The 22,362-nt window shown below is 40.4% G+C and overlaps 1 protein-coding gene across 5 annotated transcripts in view; it reads left to right on the top strand.

The window, feature by feature from the left end:
- Positions 1-22,362, top strand: part of LOC132815107 (intermembrane lipid transfer protein VPS13B-like) — a 945,713-nt gene that overhangs the window by 81,836 nt on the left and 841,515 nt on the right. For all 5 annotated transcript variants that reach the window (XR_009644627.1, XM_060823876.1, XM_060823877.1 and 2 more), the window contains exon 6: positions 12,546-12,727. Coding sequence is in view for 4 of the 5 variants with exons in the window: in XM_060823876.1 (XP_060679859.1) it covers positions 12,546-12,727 (182 nt within the window). In the remaining variant the exon portion in view is untranslated. The remainder of the gene's footprint in view (positions 1-12,545; positions 12,728-22,362) is intronic.

Below are 22,362 nucleotides of genomic sequence, written 5' to 3'. Positions count from 1 at the left end.
GTGAGTGAAATGGATCCTTTCATCATTTCTGCTTTTACAAATGTGGGAATGCAAAATATGAATTAAACATAACACTTAGTAAAGCAGGCTAGCTGAAAATTACGTTGAGTTTGGTCATTATTTGTTTTAAAATAGTGATGGAAAAGGATAGACCATATCTAAAAGTTGAAGTTCTAAATTGGAGAAAGGCCAATTTTGCAAGGTATTAGGCAAGAATTTTCGAAAGCTGATTGGAGGCAGATGTTCGTAGGTAAAGGAACAGCTGGAAAATGGGAAACCTTCAGAAATGAGATAACGAGAATCCAGAGAAAGTATATTTCTGTCAGGGTGAAAGGGAAGGCTGGTAGGTATAGAGATTGCTGGATGACTAAAGAAATTGAGGGTTTGGTTAAGAAAAAGAAGGAAGCGTATGTCAGGTATAGACAGGATAGATCGAGTGAATCCTTAGAAGAGTATAAAGAAAGTAGGAGTATACTTAAGAGGCAAATCAGGAGGGCAAAACAGGGACATGAGATAGCTTTGGCAAATAGAATTAAGGAGAATCCAAAGGGTTTTTACAAATATATTAAGGACAAAAGGGTAACTAGGGAGAGAATAGGGCCCCTCAAAGATCAGCAAGGTGGCCTTTGTGTGGAGCCACAGAAAATGGGTGAGATACTAAATGAATATTTTGCATCAGTATTTACTGTGGAACAGGATATGGAAGATATAGACTGTAAGGAAATAGATGGTGACATCTTGCAAAATGTCCAGATTACGGAGGAGGAAGTGGTGGATGTCTTGAAACGGTTAAAAGTGGATAAATCTCCAGGACCTGATCAGGTGTACCTGAGAATGCTGTGGGAAGCTAGAGAAGTGATTGCTGGGCCTCTTGCTGAGATATTTGTATCATCGATAGTCACAGGTGAGGTGCCGGAAGACTGGAGGTTGGCAAATGTGGTGCCACTGTTTAAGAAGGGCAGTAAAGACAAGCCAGGGAACTATAGACTGGTGAGCCTGACGTCAGTGGTGGGCAAGCTGTTGGAGGGAATCCTGAGGGACAGGATGTACATGTATTTGGAAAGGCAAGGACTGATTAAAGATAGTCAATATGGCTTTATGTGTGGGAAATCATGTCTCACAAACTTGATTGAGTTTTCTGAAGAAGTAACAAAGAGGATTGATGAGGGCAGAGCAGTCGATGTGATCTATATGGTCTTCAGTAAGGTGTTCAACAAGGTTTCCCATGGGAGACTGATTAGCAAGGTTAGATCTCATGGAATACAGGGAGAACTAGCCATTTGGATACAGAACTGGCTTAAAGGTAGAAGACAGAGGGTGGTGGTGGAGGGTTGATTTTCAGAATGGAGGCCTGTGATCAGTGGAGTGCCACAAGGATCGGTGCTGGGCCCTCTACTTTTTGTCATTTACATAAATGATTTGGATGCGAGCAAAAGAGGTACAGTTAGTAAGTTTGCAGATGACACCAAAATTGGAGGTGTAGTGGACAGCGAAGATGGTTACCTCAGATTACACCAGGGTCTGGACCAGATGGGCTGAGAAGTGGCAGATGGAGTTTAATTCAGATAAATGCAAGGTGCTGCATTTTGCGAAAGCAAATCTTAGCAGGACTTATACACTTAATGGCAAGGTCCTAGGGAGTGTTGCTGAACAAAGAGACCTTGGAGTTCATAGCTCCTTGAAAGTGGATTCACAGGTAGATAGGACAGCTAATTGGGCATTTTTAATGCTTTCCTTTATTGGTCAGAGTATTGAATACAGGAGTTGGGAGGTCATGATGTGACTGTTAGGCCACTGTTGGAATATTGCATGCAATTCTGGTCTCTTTCCTATCGGAAAGATGTTGTGAAACTTGAAAGGGTTTAGAAAAGATTTACAAGGATGTTGCCAGGGTTGGAGGATCTGAGCTATAGTGGGAGGCTGAACAGGCTGGGGCTGTTTTCCCTGGAGCTTTGGAGGCTGAGGGGGTGACCTTATAGAGGTTTACAAAATTATGAGGGGCATGGATAGGATAAATAGACAAACTCTTTTCTCTGGGGTCGGGGAGTTCAGAACTAGAGGGCATAGGTTTAGGATGAGAGGGGAAAGATATAAAAGAGACCTAAGGGGCAACATTTTCACACAGAGGGTGGTTTGTGTATGGACTGAGCTGCCAGAGGAAGTGGTGGAGGCTGGTACAATTGCAACATTTAAGAGGCATTTGGATGGGTATATGAATAGGAAAGGTTTGGAGGGATATGAGCCGGGTGCTGGCAGGTGGGACTAGATTGGGTTTGGATATCTGGTCGGCAAGGACGTGTTGGACCGAAGGGTCTGTTTCCATGCTGTACATTTCTATGACTAAGTTTATGGCCAGTTTTAATTTTGAAAGGTAGTTCCATCTTCTAATCTCGCTCTTTGGATAGCCATGTTACTGCTAAAGCCTCTCTCTTAGTCATGGTGTTCTGCTTCTGTTGGTGACCTACTCCCATCATAGATTGGACTACCCTTCCATTTCCCAGCACCTGAAAAACACCAACCTCAATACTGTAGAAAATACATCGGCTGCTGCTACAGTCAGTAATTATGAGTCAAAATATCTCAAAATTTCTGAAGATAACTAGAATTCAATTTTGTTTTCATACACTTTCTTGGCATGTTCCAGCATTGTTGACTCTGTCTTAAAAGCTGTCTGAGATGCTTATTACCCTCTGCCAAGTTCAATAGAACTTGTCTGATTGTTTAGCCATGTCAAGGTTGATGATCAACTATGATTTTATTAGCTTGAATGGTGTGTCAGAAAAATTCTATGTTAGGTTTTGCATTCTCAGTTCGTGTTAAAAATCTTAATTATATAGAACTTGCATCACTATTTTGAATCCACAGTTATGTTTGTCTTTTGTGGATTCACCAATCGGTAGGTTGCTCATGTGGCATATCACACCTTCAAATCTTGTAAGGTATAGAATACTCTTCTCTGAAACACTTCCAAATCAGACTTGATTCTGAAAGGTAATCTCACAAGTCTGTGCTTTCCTCATGTAGTCAAATTTCTGGAGTTATGTATGAGGTACTCTAGATGTTGTTGGATGTTAGTTATTCCCTGAGCCTGCACCACTGTAGTTACCTGAGCCATCTTCCGTTTCATCTGATGGTCAAAGATGGAATCTGTCCATAGGGATACCATGTATAAAATGTCGAGATAAAGGGAGGAAGGCCATAACCAAAGACATCCTCAACCTGATGGCTATCTTTGTGTAGTGCTGCATCAAGCTCTGTGCACAAGTCCCAAGTGTTACGACATACTGAGGTTCTACCTGTCCCCAGTGTTGTGAAGGATGGGTCTAGTTTCATTGTGGTAGACTGTTCCAAATAGTTAAACCATTCTATATCATCTGTGCCTCATGGAAAACGCTGCAAAGGGAAACACTCTTGACTACAAGTCCATCAGGCAGTAGTCAGTATAAAATGTCCTCGAGATCCTACAGTAAAAGGAGAAGGTAGTTCCTGTCAAGAGGTTTCCTGAGCAGACTGTCAAAGTAATTTAGCAGAATATCTCATTGCCAGAACTTTCCAACAAGCACCAAGACGGAACTTGGCTGGTAGTGAAAAGGATACTAGGAGAGTGTGAGCACTGCCGATGCTGGAGATCAGAGTCAAAGAGTGTGGAGCTGGAAAAGCACAGCTGGTCAGGCAGCATCGGAGAAGCAGGAGAATTGACATTTCCTGAGCTTATGTTTGAAATGTCAACTCTCCTGCTCTTCGGATGATGCCTGAACAGCTGTGCTCTTCCAGCTCCACACTCTCGATGGTGAAAAGGATACTGCCTGTCAGATCCTTCATTTACACCTGGACTCCCTCCCTCCATCATTGTATGCTGCCTCAAAGCAAATGCGGGGAGTGGGGGGAAGGATATGGTTATACATCTTCTGGAAGGTGCCTTTGAAAAGAAGGTCTGGAGAGAAATGAAGGTTTGCTTTTCCGTCCCAAACGTCTCCATGATACGCAATTTTGTGTTCTATGGGCTGTTCCCTGGAACATACATGGAGACAAACAGCAACTGTACCTAGAGGACTATCAGCTCAGTGAAATATGCTCTTTGGTTTGCCTGAAACTTGTTGGTCTTCCAGTTTAAAGTCTTGCCCTAGACTGAATGTTGCAAATTGGCAAATTCTAACATCCAGGACCACGTGCCAAGGAATGCACTAAAACTTGAGGCAACTGCCACTAAGGCACAGTAGGGTAAGACCAGCATCTGCTAAAGTATAACAAAGGTCTGTTAAGTTCCCAGAGTTCCTCGTTTCTCATAATGTATTGAAATAGTTTCCTGTATAAGTAAAAAATGCCTTTATTTTTGCAAATGCCGGGAAGATTCGAGGAATGTCAAATTCCAATGTATTGTTTGATTTTTCTCCACAAAGACTGTACAGGATAGTTTTAGGAATTTTGTATATATTTATAGATAATATTTATGAATAAAGTATATTTTTGCAATAAAAAAATTAGGTTGGGACTTCCTGACATGAATCTTTTAAATATGTCCAGTCTTGAATAATAGAGATAGGAAAATCTAGGACTCTGTTAGTTTTGAAAGTCAAAGAGTCACCCTTTACAAATGCAGCTCAAAACTCTTGGGGAGCTTAGTTATTTTCTCCAGTCATAAATTTGCATAATATCCCCAGAGGAGACGGTGACAAAAGTATCAATAACCAAAGAAGTATGCAGTGAATCTGGAATACCCTGCCTGGAATGTTGTTTAAAGCAAATTCAATAACGGTCTGAAGTGAATTTTGTAAGTACAGGGAGAGCTAGCCATTTTGATACAGAACTGGCTTAAAGGTAGAAGACAGAGGGTGGTGGTGGAGGGGTGTTTTACAGACTGGAGGTCTGTGACCAGTGGAGTGCCACAAGGATCGGTGCTGGGCCCTCTACTTTTTGTCATTTACATAAATGATTTGGATGCGAGCATAAGAGGTACAGTTAGGAAGTTTGCAGATGTCACCAAAATTGGAGGTGTAGTGGACAGCAAAGAGGGTTACCTCAGATTACAACATGATCTTGACCAGATGGGCCAATGGGCTGAGAAGTGGCAGATGGAGTTTAATTCAGATAAATGCGAGGTGCTGCATTTTTGGGAAAGCAAATCTTAGCAAGACTTATACACTTAATGGCAAGGTCCTAGGGAGTGTTGCTGAACAAAAAGACCTTGGAGTGCAGGTTCATAGCTCCTTGATTCGCAGGTAGATAGGATAGTGAAGAAGGCGTTTGGTATGCTTTCCTTTATTGGTCAGAGTATGGAGTACAGGCGTTGGGAGGTCATGTTGCGGCTGTACAGGACATTGGTTAGGCCCCTGTTGGAATATTGCATGCAATTCTGGTCTCCTTCCTATCGGAAAGATGTTTGTGAAACTTGGAAGGATTCAGAAAAGATTTACAAGGATGTTGCCAGGGTTGGAGGATCTGAGCTACAGGGAGAGGCTGTGCAGGCTGTGGCAGTTTACCCTGGATCGTCGGAGGCTGAAGGGTGACCTTAAAGAGGTTTACAAAATTATGAGGGGCACGGATAGGACAAATAGACAAAGTCTTTTCCCTGGGGTGGGGGAGTCCAGAACTAGAGGGCATAGGTTTAGGGTGAGAGGGGAAAGATATAAAAGAGACCTAAGGGACAACGTTTTCACGCAGAGGGTGGTACGTGTATGGAATGAGCTGCCAGAGGATGTGGTGGAGGCTGTACAATTGCAACATTTAAGAGGCATTTGGATGGGTATATGAATAGGAAGGATTTGGAGGGATATGGGCCAGGTGCTGGCTGATGGGACTAGATTGGGTTGGGATATCTGGTCGGCATGGACGGGTTGGACTGAAGGGGTGTAAGAAGTTGTTTAACTTTGTCTGACACAGGCTGAGGGGTTTGCTTACCATAGGGACAAGAGGGCCCAAGTCAAAAAAACGTATTAATCAAGGGGCAAAGCTTTCACATCTCAAGCAAAGGCAACAGAAACTGGGCAAATTTTCTTTTTAGAAAGAGAACAATAGAGAGAGGGTTCCTAGAGAGAGAAGTGGAGTGAGCACAGAGGGAAGTGTGCCCTTTCTATGGATGGTCAAGTAGAAAGCACGAGGGAAGATGATCTCTAGTTAAAGAGATGTCATGCCATAGTACAAGAACATATGAAATAGTAACAGGAATAAGCCATTTAAACTTGTTTGCTATTCAACCAGATTAGACTGATCTAATTGCACCATTACTCCAATTTCTTTGTCTGCAGCCCCCGCACCCTAGTGTCCTCGATTTTGCATCAATGTTTAACTCAGTCATAGAGTCGTAGAGATGTACAGCATGGAAACAGACCCTCTGATCCAATCGTCCATGCTGACCAGATATTCTAAACTGATCTCGTCCAATTTGTCAGCTTTTGGCCCATATCCCTCTAATGCTTCCTATTTATATACCCATCCAGATTCTTTTTAAATGTCATTGTATCCACTTCCACCACTTCCTCTCGCAGCTTGTTCCATACATGCCCCACCGTCTGCATGCAAAAGGTACCCCTCAGGTTCTTTTTAAATCTTTCTCCTCTCACATTAAACCTGTGACCTTTCGTTTGGATCTTATCTATTTAGGTAAAATGTGAGGTCTGCAGATGCTGGAGATCAGAGCTGAAAATGTGTTGCTGGTTAAAGTACAGCAGGTAAGGCAGCATCCAAGGAATAGGATGTTCCTTGGATGCTGCCTAACCTGCTGTGCTTTAACCAGCAACACATTTTCAGCTCTTATCTATTTACCCTATCTGTGCCCTTCATGACTTTATAAATCTCTCCACTCAGTCTCACATACCCATTCAGATGCCTTATAAATGTTATAATTTGTATCAGACTCCACCACTTCCTCTGGTAGCTCATTCCAAACATGCACCGCCCTCTGTGTGAAAATGTTGCCCCTTAGGTCCCTTTTAAATCTGTCCCCTCTCATCTTAAACCTGTGCCCTCTAGTTGGAATTCCCCACCCCAGGGAAAGGACCATGTCTATTTACCCAAAGCATGTCCCTCATGATTTTATAAACCTCCCCCCTGACTCTCTGACACTCAAAAGAAAATAGCCCTAGCCTCTCCTGTAGCTCAAACCCTCCAACCACAGAAACATCCCTGTAAATCCTTTCAGAATCCTGTCAAGTTTCTTGGATATATTTGGTGAAGCAGCCTCCAAAGCTCACCGAGAAAGTGAATTATAAAGATTAATATCTCCCAGAGAAGTCATTCCTTCTTACTTAAATGCAAAGTCCCAATTATTTGATCTGTTACCTTTAATTCTAGATTTGCCCACAAGCGGAAAACATCATTCTAATATCTACCCATGTCAAGTTCCTTCAGAATCTTATCCTCTCATTCTTATAAACCCCAATGATTGTAGCCCCACGCACCTCCACCTAGTGCATTAGTCAGTTCAGCTCATCCGTGTGCTTTGAGAGAAGTGCTTTATGATATTCATTCAATGTTGTGACTTGGTGAAAAAAGGACAAATGAAATAGCTTTCAGCTGGCTTGGTTGGTAAGTATAAATTGTGCAGTTCTACAGAGAGTGAGGAATAAAGCATAGGTGTATTATAGGGGTTTTTGAGTATTAATCTTTTGATAGTTTAGTGTATCAGTTATCTGCTAAATAATGCTTCATTACTGGTTGTAGTTGGATGGCTGCAGTAAAAGTATTAAAACTTGAAATCTTTTTGTGTGATTCCTTTGGTTGGTCACATGGAGTTTATATATTTTGTTTATAAATATTTTGTTGAGAAGATTTTGAAATTTTTACAAAAGTATGAAATTACTACAAAATAATAGAACAATCTTGCAATATAACAACAATAACAGGAAATAAACTACTACTCTACTCCCCAAACAGTTTAGGAGAAAAACTGTACACAAACTACAATTCAATAAATAATTAAATCAAAACTAAAATAAAGTTAATTAAACTGAGTTGAACCAAGGCAAATTAATTTATATTATGTTAAGTTACAACACTCAGTGCAAACCCACCAAAGCTCCCTGTCACTGGAAGCATCAGTTGGCGTACCCACATTTGTTCAGAATTCCTCCTCCCAGTGGCTCCCGGGTCACCAGACATAGCTGTCATGGCTGCACAAAGGCCCTTACCAATATAGCTGATAAGTCCGTGTCTATATGGTTCATTTTGTTCTTCCTCGCAGAAGGAAAGAATACTAAACAATTTCTTCCCATGTGCATTTAAAGAGAGGAGATTCGGCCAACCCAGGAGGAGGGACATTGGATCTATCTTGACCTTGGTTCCCAAGACCCCTTCCAAAACACTTGCTATAGTGCCCCAATATCTACAAAGCTTGTGGCATGACCACAAGCAGTGAGTAAGAGTACCAACATCTATTTTACATTTGGGGCACAGTGGGGATGCTCCCGTCTTAAATTTCACAGGTCGCTCTGGCGCCAAATAAGTCCTGGGGAGTCCCTTCAATTGCACAGCCTGCATCCTTTTGCAGATTGAAATTTTTCTTACATTCTCCCAAATATCCTTCCACTCCTTTGGTGAGATCTCTACCCCCAATTCCTGAGCTCAGATTCCTTACAGCCGCTCGATGTCCTTCGAGACATTACCTCCTATGAGTGATAGATCGTGCTGACCGAGAGAGTGCCTGTGGATCGAAGCACACTCCTCTCCATATCGGACTTATAGGGACCAGCCATTAATGTCGTCTTTTTCAGTATGAAGTCCCCTGTCTGAAAGTAATGAAAGAAATCCCTCCTAGATAGCTCATAATTCTGACTCACCTGCTCGAAAGATATCATGACCTCCATGCCTATAAACTCATGAAATCCATCTGGGCCGGACACTTTACCACTGGAGCTGCCTCACTGTGGAGGTCTCCATCTTCGCCAGTCTGTCCTCATAGCCCTGTGATCAGTACAGCCCAGAGTAGATCTTCCTGAATGCTGCGTTAATCTTTTTGGGATTGCAGGTGATAGTGCCAGCACACTCTCTAATAGATGTGATAGATTTGACGGTGGAGGGGGGGCACTTTTTTTTTCTGGCCAAGTACACCAGGTAAGTACCTGGTTTATCACCATACTCCAATAACCTCTGTTTCGCAAAGGAAATCTCCCTCTTTGCTCTCTGGGTGAATGCAGCATTCTGTAGAGTGAAATCTCTTTTTATTCTCCTTAGCCAGTTGAGATGGGTATGTGTTTTGGGGCTAGGAGAGTAGATATTCACATTTTCCTATTGTAAACTGAGAGTGTAAACCAATTTTGCATCTTGATGGTATAACGATTAATTTGTTTGTTACAAAACATGGTTGATGGATCTTTTTATTCCAAAGTGTACAATTGTGCCATGTTGCGAACTGGGTAAAGCAAGGAGGCATTGAAATATTTGACATGATTTATTTATTGTCACATGTATTTTGTGCCATTTTAAAGCACAGAAAAATAAACCAAAACATAGAATGCAAAGGCAGAAGAATAATGAAGAAGTGTTCAACTTTACAGTCCTTCTTGTTAAGTGCTCCGCCATTGGCCTGGTGGCTAGGCACAAGTCCCTTTGCCATGCTGCAGCCATTGCTGGAACGGAAGTCATTACTCTTGAATGCCATCTTGCCTACACCAATGCTCTCATCATTGCAGATGCCACCAATGCAGCTGGGTCCTGACTGACCCGCTTTGGGCCCACCTTGCTGATGCTGCAGACTCTTGAGCTGGGTCCAAACTCATCTCCATCACCACCTTCGTGAATCTATTGGCAACCCAAACTAGTCTCCGTTGCAGCAGCTATGAGTTGGCACTAGGACTGTTTCATTGATGCAGAAGTTGCCAGAAACCCAAACTAGTCACTGGACTAGTATTTCAGAACCCCAAGCTAATGCTGTGGAGACACGAGTTCAAAACCCATTATAGCAGGTGGTGAAATTTGAATTCAGTCAAAATCTGGAACTGAGAACCAGAGCATGTAAACAGGAATCTGCCATCCTTACCTGGTCTGGCTTACTTGTAACATATGGTATGAAGGCAATAAATAAGATTCGATTAGATTCTCTACAGTGTGGAAACAGGCCCTTCGGCCCAACAAGTCCACACTGACCCTCCGAAGAGTAACCCACCCAGACCCATTTCCCTCTGACTAGTGCACCTAATGCTCTGGGCAATTTAGTATGGCCAATTCACCTAACCTGCACATCTTTAGACTGTGGAAGGAAACGAGAGCATCCGGAGAAAACCCACGCAGACATGGGGAGAATGTGCAAGCTCCACACATACAGTTGCCTGAGGCTGGAATTGAACCTGGGACCTTGGTGCTATGAGGCAGCAGTGCGAGCCACCGTGCTGCCCAAAGATAGAACCAGCCAGATTGTTTCCTCTGGTGGGTGAAACTAGAATTAGAGGGCATAGCCTGAAAATAAGGGGGAACAGATTTAGGACTGAGTCAAGGAGGAACTTTTTCACCTAAAGGGTTGTGAATCTGTGGAATTCCAGCCCCAGTGAAGCAGATAAGGCTACCTCATTGAATGTTTTTAAGGAAAAGATGGATAGATTTTTGAGCAGTAAAGGAATTGAAGGTTATGGTGAACAGGCGAATTAATGGAATTAAGTCCACAAAAAAATCAGCCATGATCTTATTGAATGGCAGAACAGGCTCAACTGGCCAGATGGCCTACTCCTCCTGTTTCTTATGTACCCAGTTAAGATTAGACATTCTAGATCCTTACAATCCACTGGTTTTCGGCCAAAAGCATTGTTGTTCCCACACCCGGGTAGGAATAATGGTGGCGTGAAAGAGGTTTTGCTGTATCTGGGGATTATGGATTACATTTATGCTTAAATAATGCTGAAGCATGTAGATTCTGTGTGTTGGTCAGCACTGATGGAATGAAGTTGGGAACGGTTGTATGTGCTTAACAGCACTAGGTAGGCATGAATTTCTTCTGGATTTGATGATGTGGCGGTGTTGGTGTTGGACTGTGAACAAAATCAAACATTACATGACACACAGTTATTGTCCAACAGGTTTATTTGAAATCACAAGTTTTGGGCTGAAAGTTGTTTTGTTTTGTCTTTCCAGATCTGATGAATGCACAATATTTTAAATTTGTGTTGAGGCACTCTTGTATCTGGCAGCATTCGGCTTGTTTTAATTTCAGGGACCTGAATGGAATGTCATGGTGTATTATTTTCTTTCTTGCTTTCTTTTATCAATTTCCTTCCAATTCTCTAATTCTCTTGTTTTGTCCCCTTTCCTTTCTATATTTTTGTGTCTCTTGATGAATCATACCTTCTCTCTATCCCCCATCCATGCCAACTTTTACTCTTCTCTCAATATTGTTTTTTGGCAGAAACTGAAACCACAAATAAGTAATTTAATGAGAATGTTACCATGACAAATAACACAATAAAATTAGTGACTGTGGCAAAATATATATTTTGATTTGGAAATATAATTATTAGATGTTGTGCTTGGCTTGTGAAAAATGTCAGTAAACTATGGAAAAATCTTGGTGTGTTCTTGTAGATTTTTTCCATTTATAATTCCTTTGTTTTGTATGCGTTCTTGATGCTGAAGAACCATGCATTCTCTGAGAATGTTGCACTCAGGTCACACTTAATGCCAACGGGTTGTTATACTGTTCAATATATTAGATACATGGAATTATGCCTACATCCCAAGAGGAGCTAGTGCAAGATTTTCTGCTGTCACTTAGGACAGTTTAACCAGTGAAATGGAGATCAAAGGTGACAGAAAATAGAAACTGTGTGTGTACATGTGTGTGTCAGTAGTAAGTATGTCATTGTGAGAAGTAGTGTGTTTGGTTGTATTGCCAGCCAGACATCTAGAGTACACTGGTTTTGTGCAAGAGACTTGATGGGAAGTCCAAAGTGCTCTGTGTTGTTCGAACTCAGTCAGAAGTTCCATGAGTTGTCCACAGTCAGATGTTGCCGTCAGGGAGGTTGATTGACTGGATTGACAGGAGGGGAGGCAGTCATTGAGGCTGTCAAGGATGAAACAGTTCTTGAGAAGGAGTTCCAAGGCCAGAGCAGCAAAAGTAAAGCAATGTAGCCCTTTATGCAGTTTAATTAGAGTCATTGTGTCATTAACCTTTTGAGGGAAATTGCTGGGAATTCCATGGAATTTGTTTTGATCATGGAATTTTGTTTTGATCATGGAATTTTGTTTTGATTTGTTTGATCTATAGTATGGAACATTCTATCCCATTTTACTATGCATATTTAACACATGCTAATTCTGGGTGTTAGCGTACACATCGTACATGTATTGTAGATTCTGTTATCGTCGTAATGTTTACTGCTGTGTGTTCAACTGTGGAATCCTCTGGCTTTATTCTCTTAACAAGTCTCCTGGATCTCTCACTTTGACAATTTTAAAAATACAGCTATGGTCCTGAGGTAATTTGGAACATAAATATGGTGCTCAGAACACAGTTAAAAACGTTGTAGGTCACATCAAAGTTATATCTTTCTTTTTGGATAGTTGCATAATAATGCTGTCTTCCTTATTTTTGTAATAATTTAAATCTATTGTGTACTCTTTAGCTCCCGAATTGGTCTTGCGGAAGATTATCCACTTCTCCGATTGTACTGTTTGTCTGGACAAGCGAAATGCAAGTGGAAAGATTGAGTTTTACCAGGATCCACTGCTCTACAAATGCTCCTTCTGCACCCGTTTGCACTTTACTTATGACAATCTCAACTCTAAAATTCCAGCAGTCATCAAGGTATTTATCTAATAATACATTGTATTTGTAGGGCAACAAAGTTAGGGGATAAATCATTGATGGGAAGTGATGGCAGAAGAATAAAATAGGCATTAATGACTAAACTGTAAAGTTTTCACATACTAATTTTATTTTCATAGTGTTTCATCAAATTTGTAGTTATTGAGACACATGGATTCAATGATATGATTTTGCAACATGCTGCTTACATTTTTAACAATTTATTCAGATGTGGATATAGTTTTAATATTTAAATAAATATGCAGAATTGTTGCATTTGCAGATCTTTTTAAAAATCTCATCGCGATTTTGGTGGATGAAGGAAGTCTACTGGGACTGAGGTTCCCTTTATCTGGTTCACTTACTAAATAAAACCAACAATTTTGGATCTAATTAATGACAAATGCTTAGGTATATGCTAAAATATTCTTATACATTTAGAGTAGAAAGGTTAAGGCAGTTGTGTCTGTGTACAATTTGTGACTTAAGTATGCAGATATCAGCCCAGTATTGAAGTATAGTAGATATCATAACATAGATTTGCTCCAAATGGGCTTTGAGTGTAGTCAGGAGCGAATTGACAATACATACATTTCTGAAGAATTAAGTTAACTTTATTTTCATTTGATCCAGGCTGGTTAGCAATGGCCAATCTACTGCAGGTTTCTGCAAGTGCTTTGAGTTGCTGGCACAAATTACATTGGAAAAGCAGTTTAAAGTTATTTTCCCAGTAATATTAAGACTTCTTAAATCTGAGGAAGCAGCTCCTGGACACGGCTTGATGCCTCCCTGATGAATAAGACAGATGTTAGGGAGTCAGTGATAGATTTATGTACATGATATCCTTTCCCGAAGTAATGCTTACTAATACTTCACATTGTGCCATAAACAAGTGCGCACAACAACTCTTAAACTCTTTTGGTGGTTAATGCAGAATATAGATAAAATATCATGAAAACTTCCTTTTCAGTGTGATCCTTTATATCATCTTGAATGTCACGTTTGAAAGACAGCATTTTCAGCAATTCCACAGTTCCTCAATATGACAGGTCAGCCAAGACTTAATGTTCAAGACCTGGAATGGGTTTAGAACCCACTGCTTTCTGACACAAGCTCAAAGAACTACTACACTGAGCCAAGATGATACTTAGTTGCTTAGTGTTAGTTGTAGTGTTACATAAAATTACCAGGTTTTAGCAATTTTTCATTTGATTCATTTTCAATGTAAGTTACCTGGAAAAAAATAACTGAGGTTCAGACTAGTTTACATTTCTTGCAAAAGATTGTTCATGTTTTTAGTCTAATTTTTTAAGTGATGTCAGATTTGCAAACTGGAGTGGATGCTACAGTCATCCTGATTTCAGAGCATGTTTGTAGCAGAAATCATTGATTTGAAACAGACAAATGCAAGTGTTAAATTAAAAATTCAGGCTGTGTATTAAAATGTAAGTATCAATCTCTCCAGACTCTTGGGCAAAGGTTATGCCATAGCCTCTTTGTTTGATTGCATAACTTTTGCCATTCACCTCAAGAAGTTTTATATTTTAGGCATATGATTTGAAGCCTTACAGAACACTTGCCCCACCAATTCACTTTTTAAACACCAGTTATGAGAACAATCATATAGATCATTTTTCTTTATTCTTTCATGGAATGTAGGTGTCACTGCCCATTCCTAATTGTCCTTGACAACTGCTTGCTTGCTTGGCCATTTCAGATGATAGGCAAGACTCATTGCTGAGAGTCTTAAGTTGCATGTAAGCCAGTCTAGAGGAATGAGTAGCACATTTCCTTACTTAAAGGACATTAGTGAACCAAATTGGTTTTAACAACAATGATTATAGTATCATGGTCACCATTACTGAGACTAGTATTCAATACCATATTTCTGAATTAGACAAATTGTTATGATGGGATTTGAATCAATGTTCCCAGAGCCTGAACCCCTGGATTGGTGGTCCATTGTGTCACCATCTCCCATTTCGATACAAATCAAGGAATTTCAAAACTCTGTCCAGTTCTTGCGAATGAAAGACATTCATCTTCACACTTCGCTTATCACTTTGCCTAGTTATAGCGCTTAGAACAAATGGTAAATATCTGTGCAAAAGCAAAATCATGTGGATGTTGGCAGTTTGGAATAAAATAAACATTGTGGAAATACTCAGGTCAGCAGATGCGGAGAGAAACAGGGTTGGTACATTTGAAATTGAGATTATCTTTATTAGAACAGCTGAAAAGATGCTCATGTTGATCTCAACCTGAAACACGAACTCTTTCTCTCCAGAGAGGCTACCTGACCTGTTGAGTATTTCCATCATTAACGGGTATTGTTTGGGATTATTTGCGAATGTTTCAGAATGATCAGTCTGATTAAAGTGTTGTATAAATTCAGATTTTGAAGAAAGAATCCATTTTCCTTGCCAGAGAATTACTAACTGCAGATGTTTGTCAGAATTTCCTCTTCATATACCTGTTTTCCTCAAGTCCTGTGGGGTGAAATTAGGTTTGTTGGGGTTGGTTTTTGTGGTTATGAATAAGAGTAACAGATATCTTTTAGGCTGTTCAGTGGAAACGGTACTCTCCAGACTTCTAAGTTCTGTTTTTCTGCCTGATGAGAAATCTCAAGAGGCAAAATCTTGGGTCTTACGCTCAAAGATGAAAAACATCACACACAGATGTTCGAGTTATCAGAATGACCATTTAGTGAAGTTAGACTTAGTTATCGTGGTTGAGCTAAGAAAACCAACCATTTTTAAATTTCCACATTAATCGTTTGAACTTGTTAATGTTGCCGATGGTTAGAATTTCTAATTGAAATTTGTGAAAGTTATCCTTTTAAGATTTGAGTTTGTCCTTTGTTAACACAACAAAATTATCTGTTCATTGATCTTGATCAGATGGACTAAATATGAGGTGCAGTTCAAATTCTTTTTTCCACAATGATTTTGAAATTTAAGTTTGTAATAAAATTGAAGTAGAAACTCAAAGAACTAACCTCCACCAAGAAAAATGTCTCAGTGATGATTGCAATGGAGGCAGTATAGAAAAGGTTCACTTGGTTGATTTCTGGGGTGAAGAGCTTATTTTATAAGGAAGGGTTGAGCAGATTAGACCTTAGCAATTGGGCAGCACAGTGGCACAGTGGTTAGCACTACTGCCTCACAGCGCCAGAGACTCAGGTTCAATTCCCGCCTCAGGCGACTGACTGTGTGGAGTTTGCATGTTCTCCCCGTGTCCCGTGGGTTTCCTCCGGGTGCTCTGGTTTCCTCCCACAGTCCAAAGATGTGCAGGTCAGGAGAATTGGCCATGCTAAATTGTCCCACAGTGTTAGGTAAGGGACAAATGTAGGGGTATGGGTGGGTTTCGCTTCGGCGGGTCGGTGTGGACTTGTTGGGCTGAAGGGCCTGTTTCCACACTGTAAGTAATTTAATCTAATTTTTGACAAGATTTGACGTATTAAAACTTATAAGATTTGACAGAGTGGATGTTGACAGAATGTTTCTTTCAGTGAGGGGCATCCAGAGTTTGGAAACACAGTTGTAAAATTTGGGACCTCCCATTGAAGAGTGGGATGAGTACTAATTTCCTATTTAAAAATAGTTGCCTATCAGTAGAGTCAACCAATTATTGTTTTGTGATGCATTTACACTCATGGGTAACTTGATAAGAACACTCAATTTTAATTTCACTTTTGGTTGCACAAAGCTGATATTTATCTTGTTCATTGAATGTTTTCAGAAAACTTCTTAGACTAGCAAGTTATGGCATCATAGTCAAGATTAGAGTGGTGCTAGAAAAGCACAGTAGGTCAGGCTACATTTGAGGAGCAGGAAAATCGATGTTTCGGGCAAAAGTCCTTCATCAGAAATCCTGCTGCCTGACCTGTGCTTTTTCTGCACCACTCTAATCTAGACTCTGGTTTCCAGCATCTGCAGTCATCACTTTTGCCTGTTGTGGCACCATCCAGAGAGAAGGCTATATGAGATCTGATTTTGATCATTGAGATAGGATTAATTACTGACCTCATAGTGAAAATACCCTTTGGAGCAGTGACAATAATATGATTGAATTTTACATAGGGTATAAGGAAGAGAAGTGTGAGTCCAAGACAACTATTTTGAACTTAAACAAGAGCTATTATGAGGGCATAAAACGTGAACTGGCAATTTCGATTAAGGTGTAGGTTAATAGAGATACTATGGCAAACATGTATAGTTTTGCAAAGATAGGTGGCTGGTCAGAGATTATACAGAATTTTAAAAAAAACAAAGAATTATGGAAAGGTTAATGTGAGACAAATTGAACAGATACTTTGCATCAGTCTTTACTAGAACGATATAAGTAACAAACTGGAAATAGCTGAAAATCAGGATTTGAAAGAGAAGGAGGAACTCAAAATTACAATCTTCAAGAAAGAAGTACTGAGTAAATTGTTGCATCTGCAAGTTAACAAGTCCCCAGATCCTGGTAGATTTCATCTTTAATTGTAAAATAAGTAGCTAGTGTGATAGCTGATGCATTGCTTTTAATTTTCTAAAATTCATTAAATTTGTGAAAGGTTCCTTTTAGAAATAGCTAATGTAACTCTTAATCAAAATAGGAGAGAGGGCTGCAGAAAGCAGGAGACTACAGGCCAATTAGCTTAACATTTATCATAGGGAAAGTGTGAGACGCTGTTATTAAAGACCTTATAAACAAGACAATTGGATACATTCCAGATAATTAGACAAATCAAACATGGTTTTGTCAAATGTATATCACATTAAACTTCTTCAAAAAAATTAGTTCAATTTAGATAAATGTGAGGTGCTGCATTTTGGAAAGGCAAATCAGAGCAGGACTTATATGCTTTATGGTAAGGTCCTGGGGAGTGTTGCTGAACAAAGAGACCCTGGAATGCAGTTTCATAGTTCTTTGAAAGTGGAGTCACGGGTAGATAGGATAGTGAAAAAGGCATTTGGTATGTTTTCCTTTATTGGACAGAGCATTGAGTATAGGAGTTGAGAGGTCAGGCCACATTTGGAATATTGCGTGTAATTCTGGTCTCCCTCCTATCCGGAAGGATGATGTGAAACTTGAAAAAGGTTCAGGAAAGATTTACCAGGATGTTGCCAGGGTTGGAGGATTTGAGGTATAAGGAATGGCTGAATAGGCAGGGGCTGTTTCCCTGGAGCATCGGAGGCTGAGTGGTGACCTCATAAAGGTTGACAAAATCATGAGGGGCATGGATAGGGTAATTAGACAAAGTCTTTTCTCTGGAGTGGAGGAGTCCAGGACTAGAGGGCATAGATTTAAAGTGAGAGGGGAAAAATTTAAAAGGGACCTAAGGGGTAACTTTTTCACACAGAGGGTGGTGTATGTATGGAATGAGCTGCCAAATGAAGTGGTGGAGGCTGTTACAATGACAATATTTAAAAGGCATCTGGATGGTTATGTGAATAGGACGGGTTTAGAGGGATTTGGGCCATGTGCTGGCAAATGGAACTAGATTAGGTTAGTATATATGGGGTCGACATGGACGAGTTGGACCGAAGGGTCTGTTTCCGTGCTGTACTATGACTCGAGATGAAGGGCGTCCAGTGGATGTAATGCATTTTGATATTCAGAAGGCAGGTGATAAGATATCACATCGAACGATATTGTGGAAAATAAAAGCTCATGGTGAAAGGGGTAACATTTTGGCATAGATAAAAGAATGGCTGGCGAACAGGAATCAGAAAGTAGGCTAGGAGCATGTCTCAAATGGTTCCACAGGGGTCGATGCTGGGCCTCAGTTCTTGATAATTTATATCAATGATTTGATGAAGGGACTGAAGGTATGGCAGCTAAGTTTGCTGATGACACAAACATAAAGAAGACATAAGGAGCCTACAACAGGACATATTGCGTGAGAGGGCAAAGGTCCGGCAAATGGAGTACGATGTGAGAAAGTGGGAAACTGTCCATTTTAGAAGAAAGAATTAAAAAAAAGCATATTATCTAATTAGTGAGAGGTTGCAGAGCTCTGAGATGCAGAGATTGTTCAAGTGAACAAATGACAGACATAGCAAGTAATCAGGAAAGCTAATAGAATATTTTGTTTTATTGTGAAGGGAATTACATGCATGGGTAGGGAGGTTATGCTTCACATATACATTGATGAGACTACATCTGGAGCATTGTATACTGGTCATGATATTATGGACGGATATTGATGTTTGGAAATCATTGAGAGTAGACTGATTCTGGAATGAGCAGTTTTCCTTATGTGGAAAGACCAAACAGGCTAGGCCTGTATCCTCTGGAGTTTAAAAGAATCAAAGTGACTTAATTCAACCATATAAGATCCCAAGAGGACTTGGGAGATAGATGTGGAAAGGATGTTTCCACTTCTGAGTGAATCTATAACTAGGAAGGGGTCACAGTTTAAAAATGATAGGCACCCATTTATGAGAGAGAAGTGGAAACATTCTTCCTCCATGGGTTGAGTGTCTTTGGAATTTTCTTCCTCAAAAGGCAGTGCATGCAGAATCTTTTCAAAACATTAAGGTATGGATAGAAAAAAAATTTAATTACCAAAGGGATATAAGGTTATTGGGGAATGGCAGAATGTAGAGTTGAGATTAAAATCAGATCAGCAGTGATCTTAATTGAATGGCAGAGCAAGCTCAAAGGACCACGTGACCCACTCTTGTTCCATGTTTGAATGATCATTTCTTAATAGTATTGATTTGAATTGCTTGTTTTGAGGTTAGAAAGTGGAGTAGGCCACATCATCACCATTATTTTTTCCATGCTAAATAGCAGAGGCAGGATGCAGTGGTCGGATTAAGTGATTCCATAACTAATAGTTTAGATATAAGCTCTGCATTCCTATCACATCCAGTTGTGAGTAGTGGTGGACAATTAAACAACTAACAAGAGAAGGCTCCACAAATATCCCCAGCTATGTAAAAATATAAAAGACAAAGTTTAAAGCATATGCAGTGGTAACGGCTGATCCATCTCAGTGCCGTATGAGGTCCCAGTCTTCACAGATGTTTGTCTTCAACTGATGTGATTTATTCCATGTGATATCTAAAAGTGGCTGAAGGTACTAGATAGGGTCGAGGCTTTGAGGCCTGACAATATCTGGGCCATGGTTCTGAAAACCTGTGGTCCAGAACAAGTTATTTCCCCTAGCTATGCTGTTCCATTAAAACCGTAAAGCTGCCATCTTTGTGGCAATGTGCAAAATTGCCCACATATGTTCTCCCAACAGGGCATATCCAATCCATCCAATTAATGCCCTACTGGTCTACTCTCAATTATTACCAAAGGGATGAATGTGCTATCAAATAGCACTTGAAGAGCATTAATCTGTTCACTGATGCTCAGTTTGGGTTCTGCCAGGGCCACTCAGCTCCTGACCTCATTATTGCCTTGGTTCCAACAATAGAGCTGAATTCCAGAGGTGAGGTGAGAGTGACTGCCTTTAATGCTCAGGCAGCATTTAACTTTGTTTATCATTAAGAAACCCTAGCTGTACACTGGTTGGATTCATATTTAGCTCTAATGAAAATATTTCTGGTTGTTGGAGTCAATCATCACAGACCTAGGAAATTACTTCAGAGTTCCTCGGGGTAGTGTCCTAGATTTACCATCTTCAGCTGCTTCTTCGATGACCTTTCATCCATCATAAGGTTGGAAGTGGGTATGTTTGATCCATGCTTGCCTTCATCAGTTGGGGCAAAGAGTATAAAAATTGGCAACTCGTGTTTCAGCTATTCACTTATGTCGCATGTGGAATATTGCATACAGTGCTGATTGTCCCACTGCCCGAAAGATGTGGAGGTTTTGGAGAGAGTGCAGAAAAGGTTTACCAGCATATTGCCTAGTTTGGAAAGTGTTAGTTATGAGGAGAGATTGGAAAAATTCAATTTGTTTTCACTTGAAATTCAGAGGCTGAGGGGCAATCTGATAAATTTTACAGAATTATGAGAGGCATAGATAGAATGGATAGTTTGTACTCTTTTTCTCATTGGAGAAATGTTAAGTACTAGTTGGCATAGGTATAAGGTAAATGGAATAAACTTTAAAGGAGATCTGAGAGGCAATCTTCTTTTTACTCAGAGGGTGAAAAGTGCATGGAATGTGCTGCCAGATGATGTGGTAGAAGTAGATACAGTTGCAATGTTTAAAAGACAGCTTGAAGATGCATAAATAGGCAGGGAATAGAGGGCTGTGGACCTTGTAGACACTAAAGGATTTTAGCTTTGAAAGGTGTCTTATGTCGCGCAGGCTTGGTGGATCGATAGATCGTTTCTTTGTTCATTGATTATGCAATGTCCGACCTAGTTTGTGGTCCTTCAGATAATGAAGGTTGTGTGTTCATGTGTCTGGAAATAGACTGATAAGAGGAAAGTAACATTTGTGTCACATTCAATCACTATCTTCAACAAAAGGGAATTTTACTACCACCCCTTGCATTCATAGAAACATTGGAGTAAGAATGGGAGTCGGCCATGTTGCCCTTCAGGTTTGCTCTGCCATTCATTATAATCATGCCTGATCATTAAATTCAATAGTCTGTTTTTGCTTCCCCCCATATTGTTTGATCCGTTCAGCCCCAAGTGCTACATCTAACGCCTTCTTGAAATCCAATAACGTTTTGGCTTTTCCTACTTTCTGTGATAGTGAATTCCATAGGCTCTTTACTGTCGAGGTGAAGAACCTGTTCCTCATTTCAGTGTTAAATAGTTTAACCCGTGTCTTTAGATTTCGACTCCTGGTTCTGGACTCCCCTGCAATCAGGAAAATCCTTCCTGCATCTACTCTGTCTAGCCCTGTTAGAATTTCTATGAGATGTATCTAATTTTCTGAATTCGTGGCATGTAATCCTAACTGATTCAACCTTTCCTCGTATGCTACTCTCATCATTCCAGCAATCAGTCTGGTCAACCTTTGCTGCATTCCGACTATAGAAAGAACATCCTTCCTTAGAAAAGGAGACCAAAACTACACACAATATTCTAGGTGTGGTCTCACCAAGGTCCTGTATAATTGCAGTAAGACACCCCTGCTCCTATACTTGATTCTTCTTGCTATGAAGGACAAAGTATCATTGGCCATCTTTACTGTCTGCTGCACCTGCATAATTATCTTCATTGACTGGTGTAGGAGGACACTTAGATCTCTAGCACATTTCCCTCTAAAACTTTTAACCATTCAGATCATCTGCCTTCCTATTTTGCTACCATAGTGGATAATCTCTCATTTATTTACCTTATACCATGAGTTTGACCACTCACTGAGCTTGTCCAAACCTCACTCATTGTTATATTCATTGCTAAATTCCCAAATATCAACATCCTGGGAGTTACCATTACTCAGAAACCAATCTGGACCAGCTCTCTGAGTTCTATAGCTGCAGCAAGTAGTACTACAAAGCACAGAACAAAGAACAATACAGCACAAGAACAGGCCCTTTGGCCCTCAAAGCCTGTGCCAACACTTCTTGCCCTTCCATGCGAAACATGGCTTCACTTGCTGGATCCATATCCCTCTATTCCCTTCCTATTCATGTACTCATCCAGGTGCTTCTTGAATGCTGTGTCTGTTTCCATCAACATCTCTGGCAGAATGTTCCAGGCACTCACCACCCTTTGTATAAA

This window comes from Hemiscyllium ocellatum, chromosome 4 (assembly GCF_020745735.1).
Source record: "Hemiscyllium ocellatum isolate sHemOce1 chromosome 4, sHemOce1.pat.X.cur, whole genome shotgun sequence".
Lineage (NCBI taxonomy): Eukaryota > Metazoa > Chordata > Chondrichthyes > Orectolobiformes > Hemiscylliidae > Hemiscyllium > Hemiscyllium ocellatum.
Note: the sequence above shows the minus strand (reverse complement) of the source record. Positions and strands in the feature narration are given on the sequence as shown.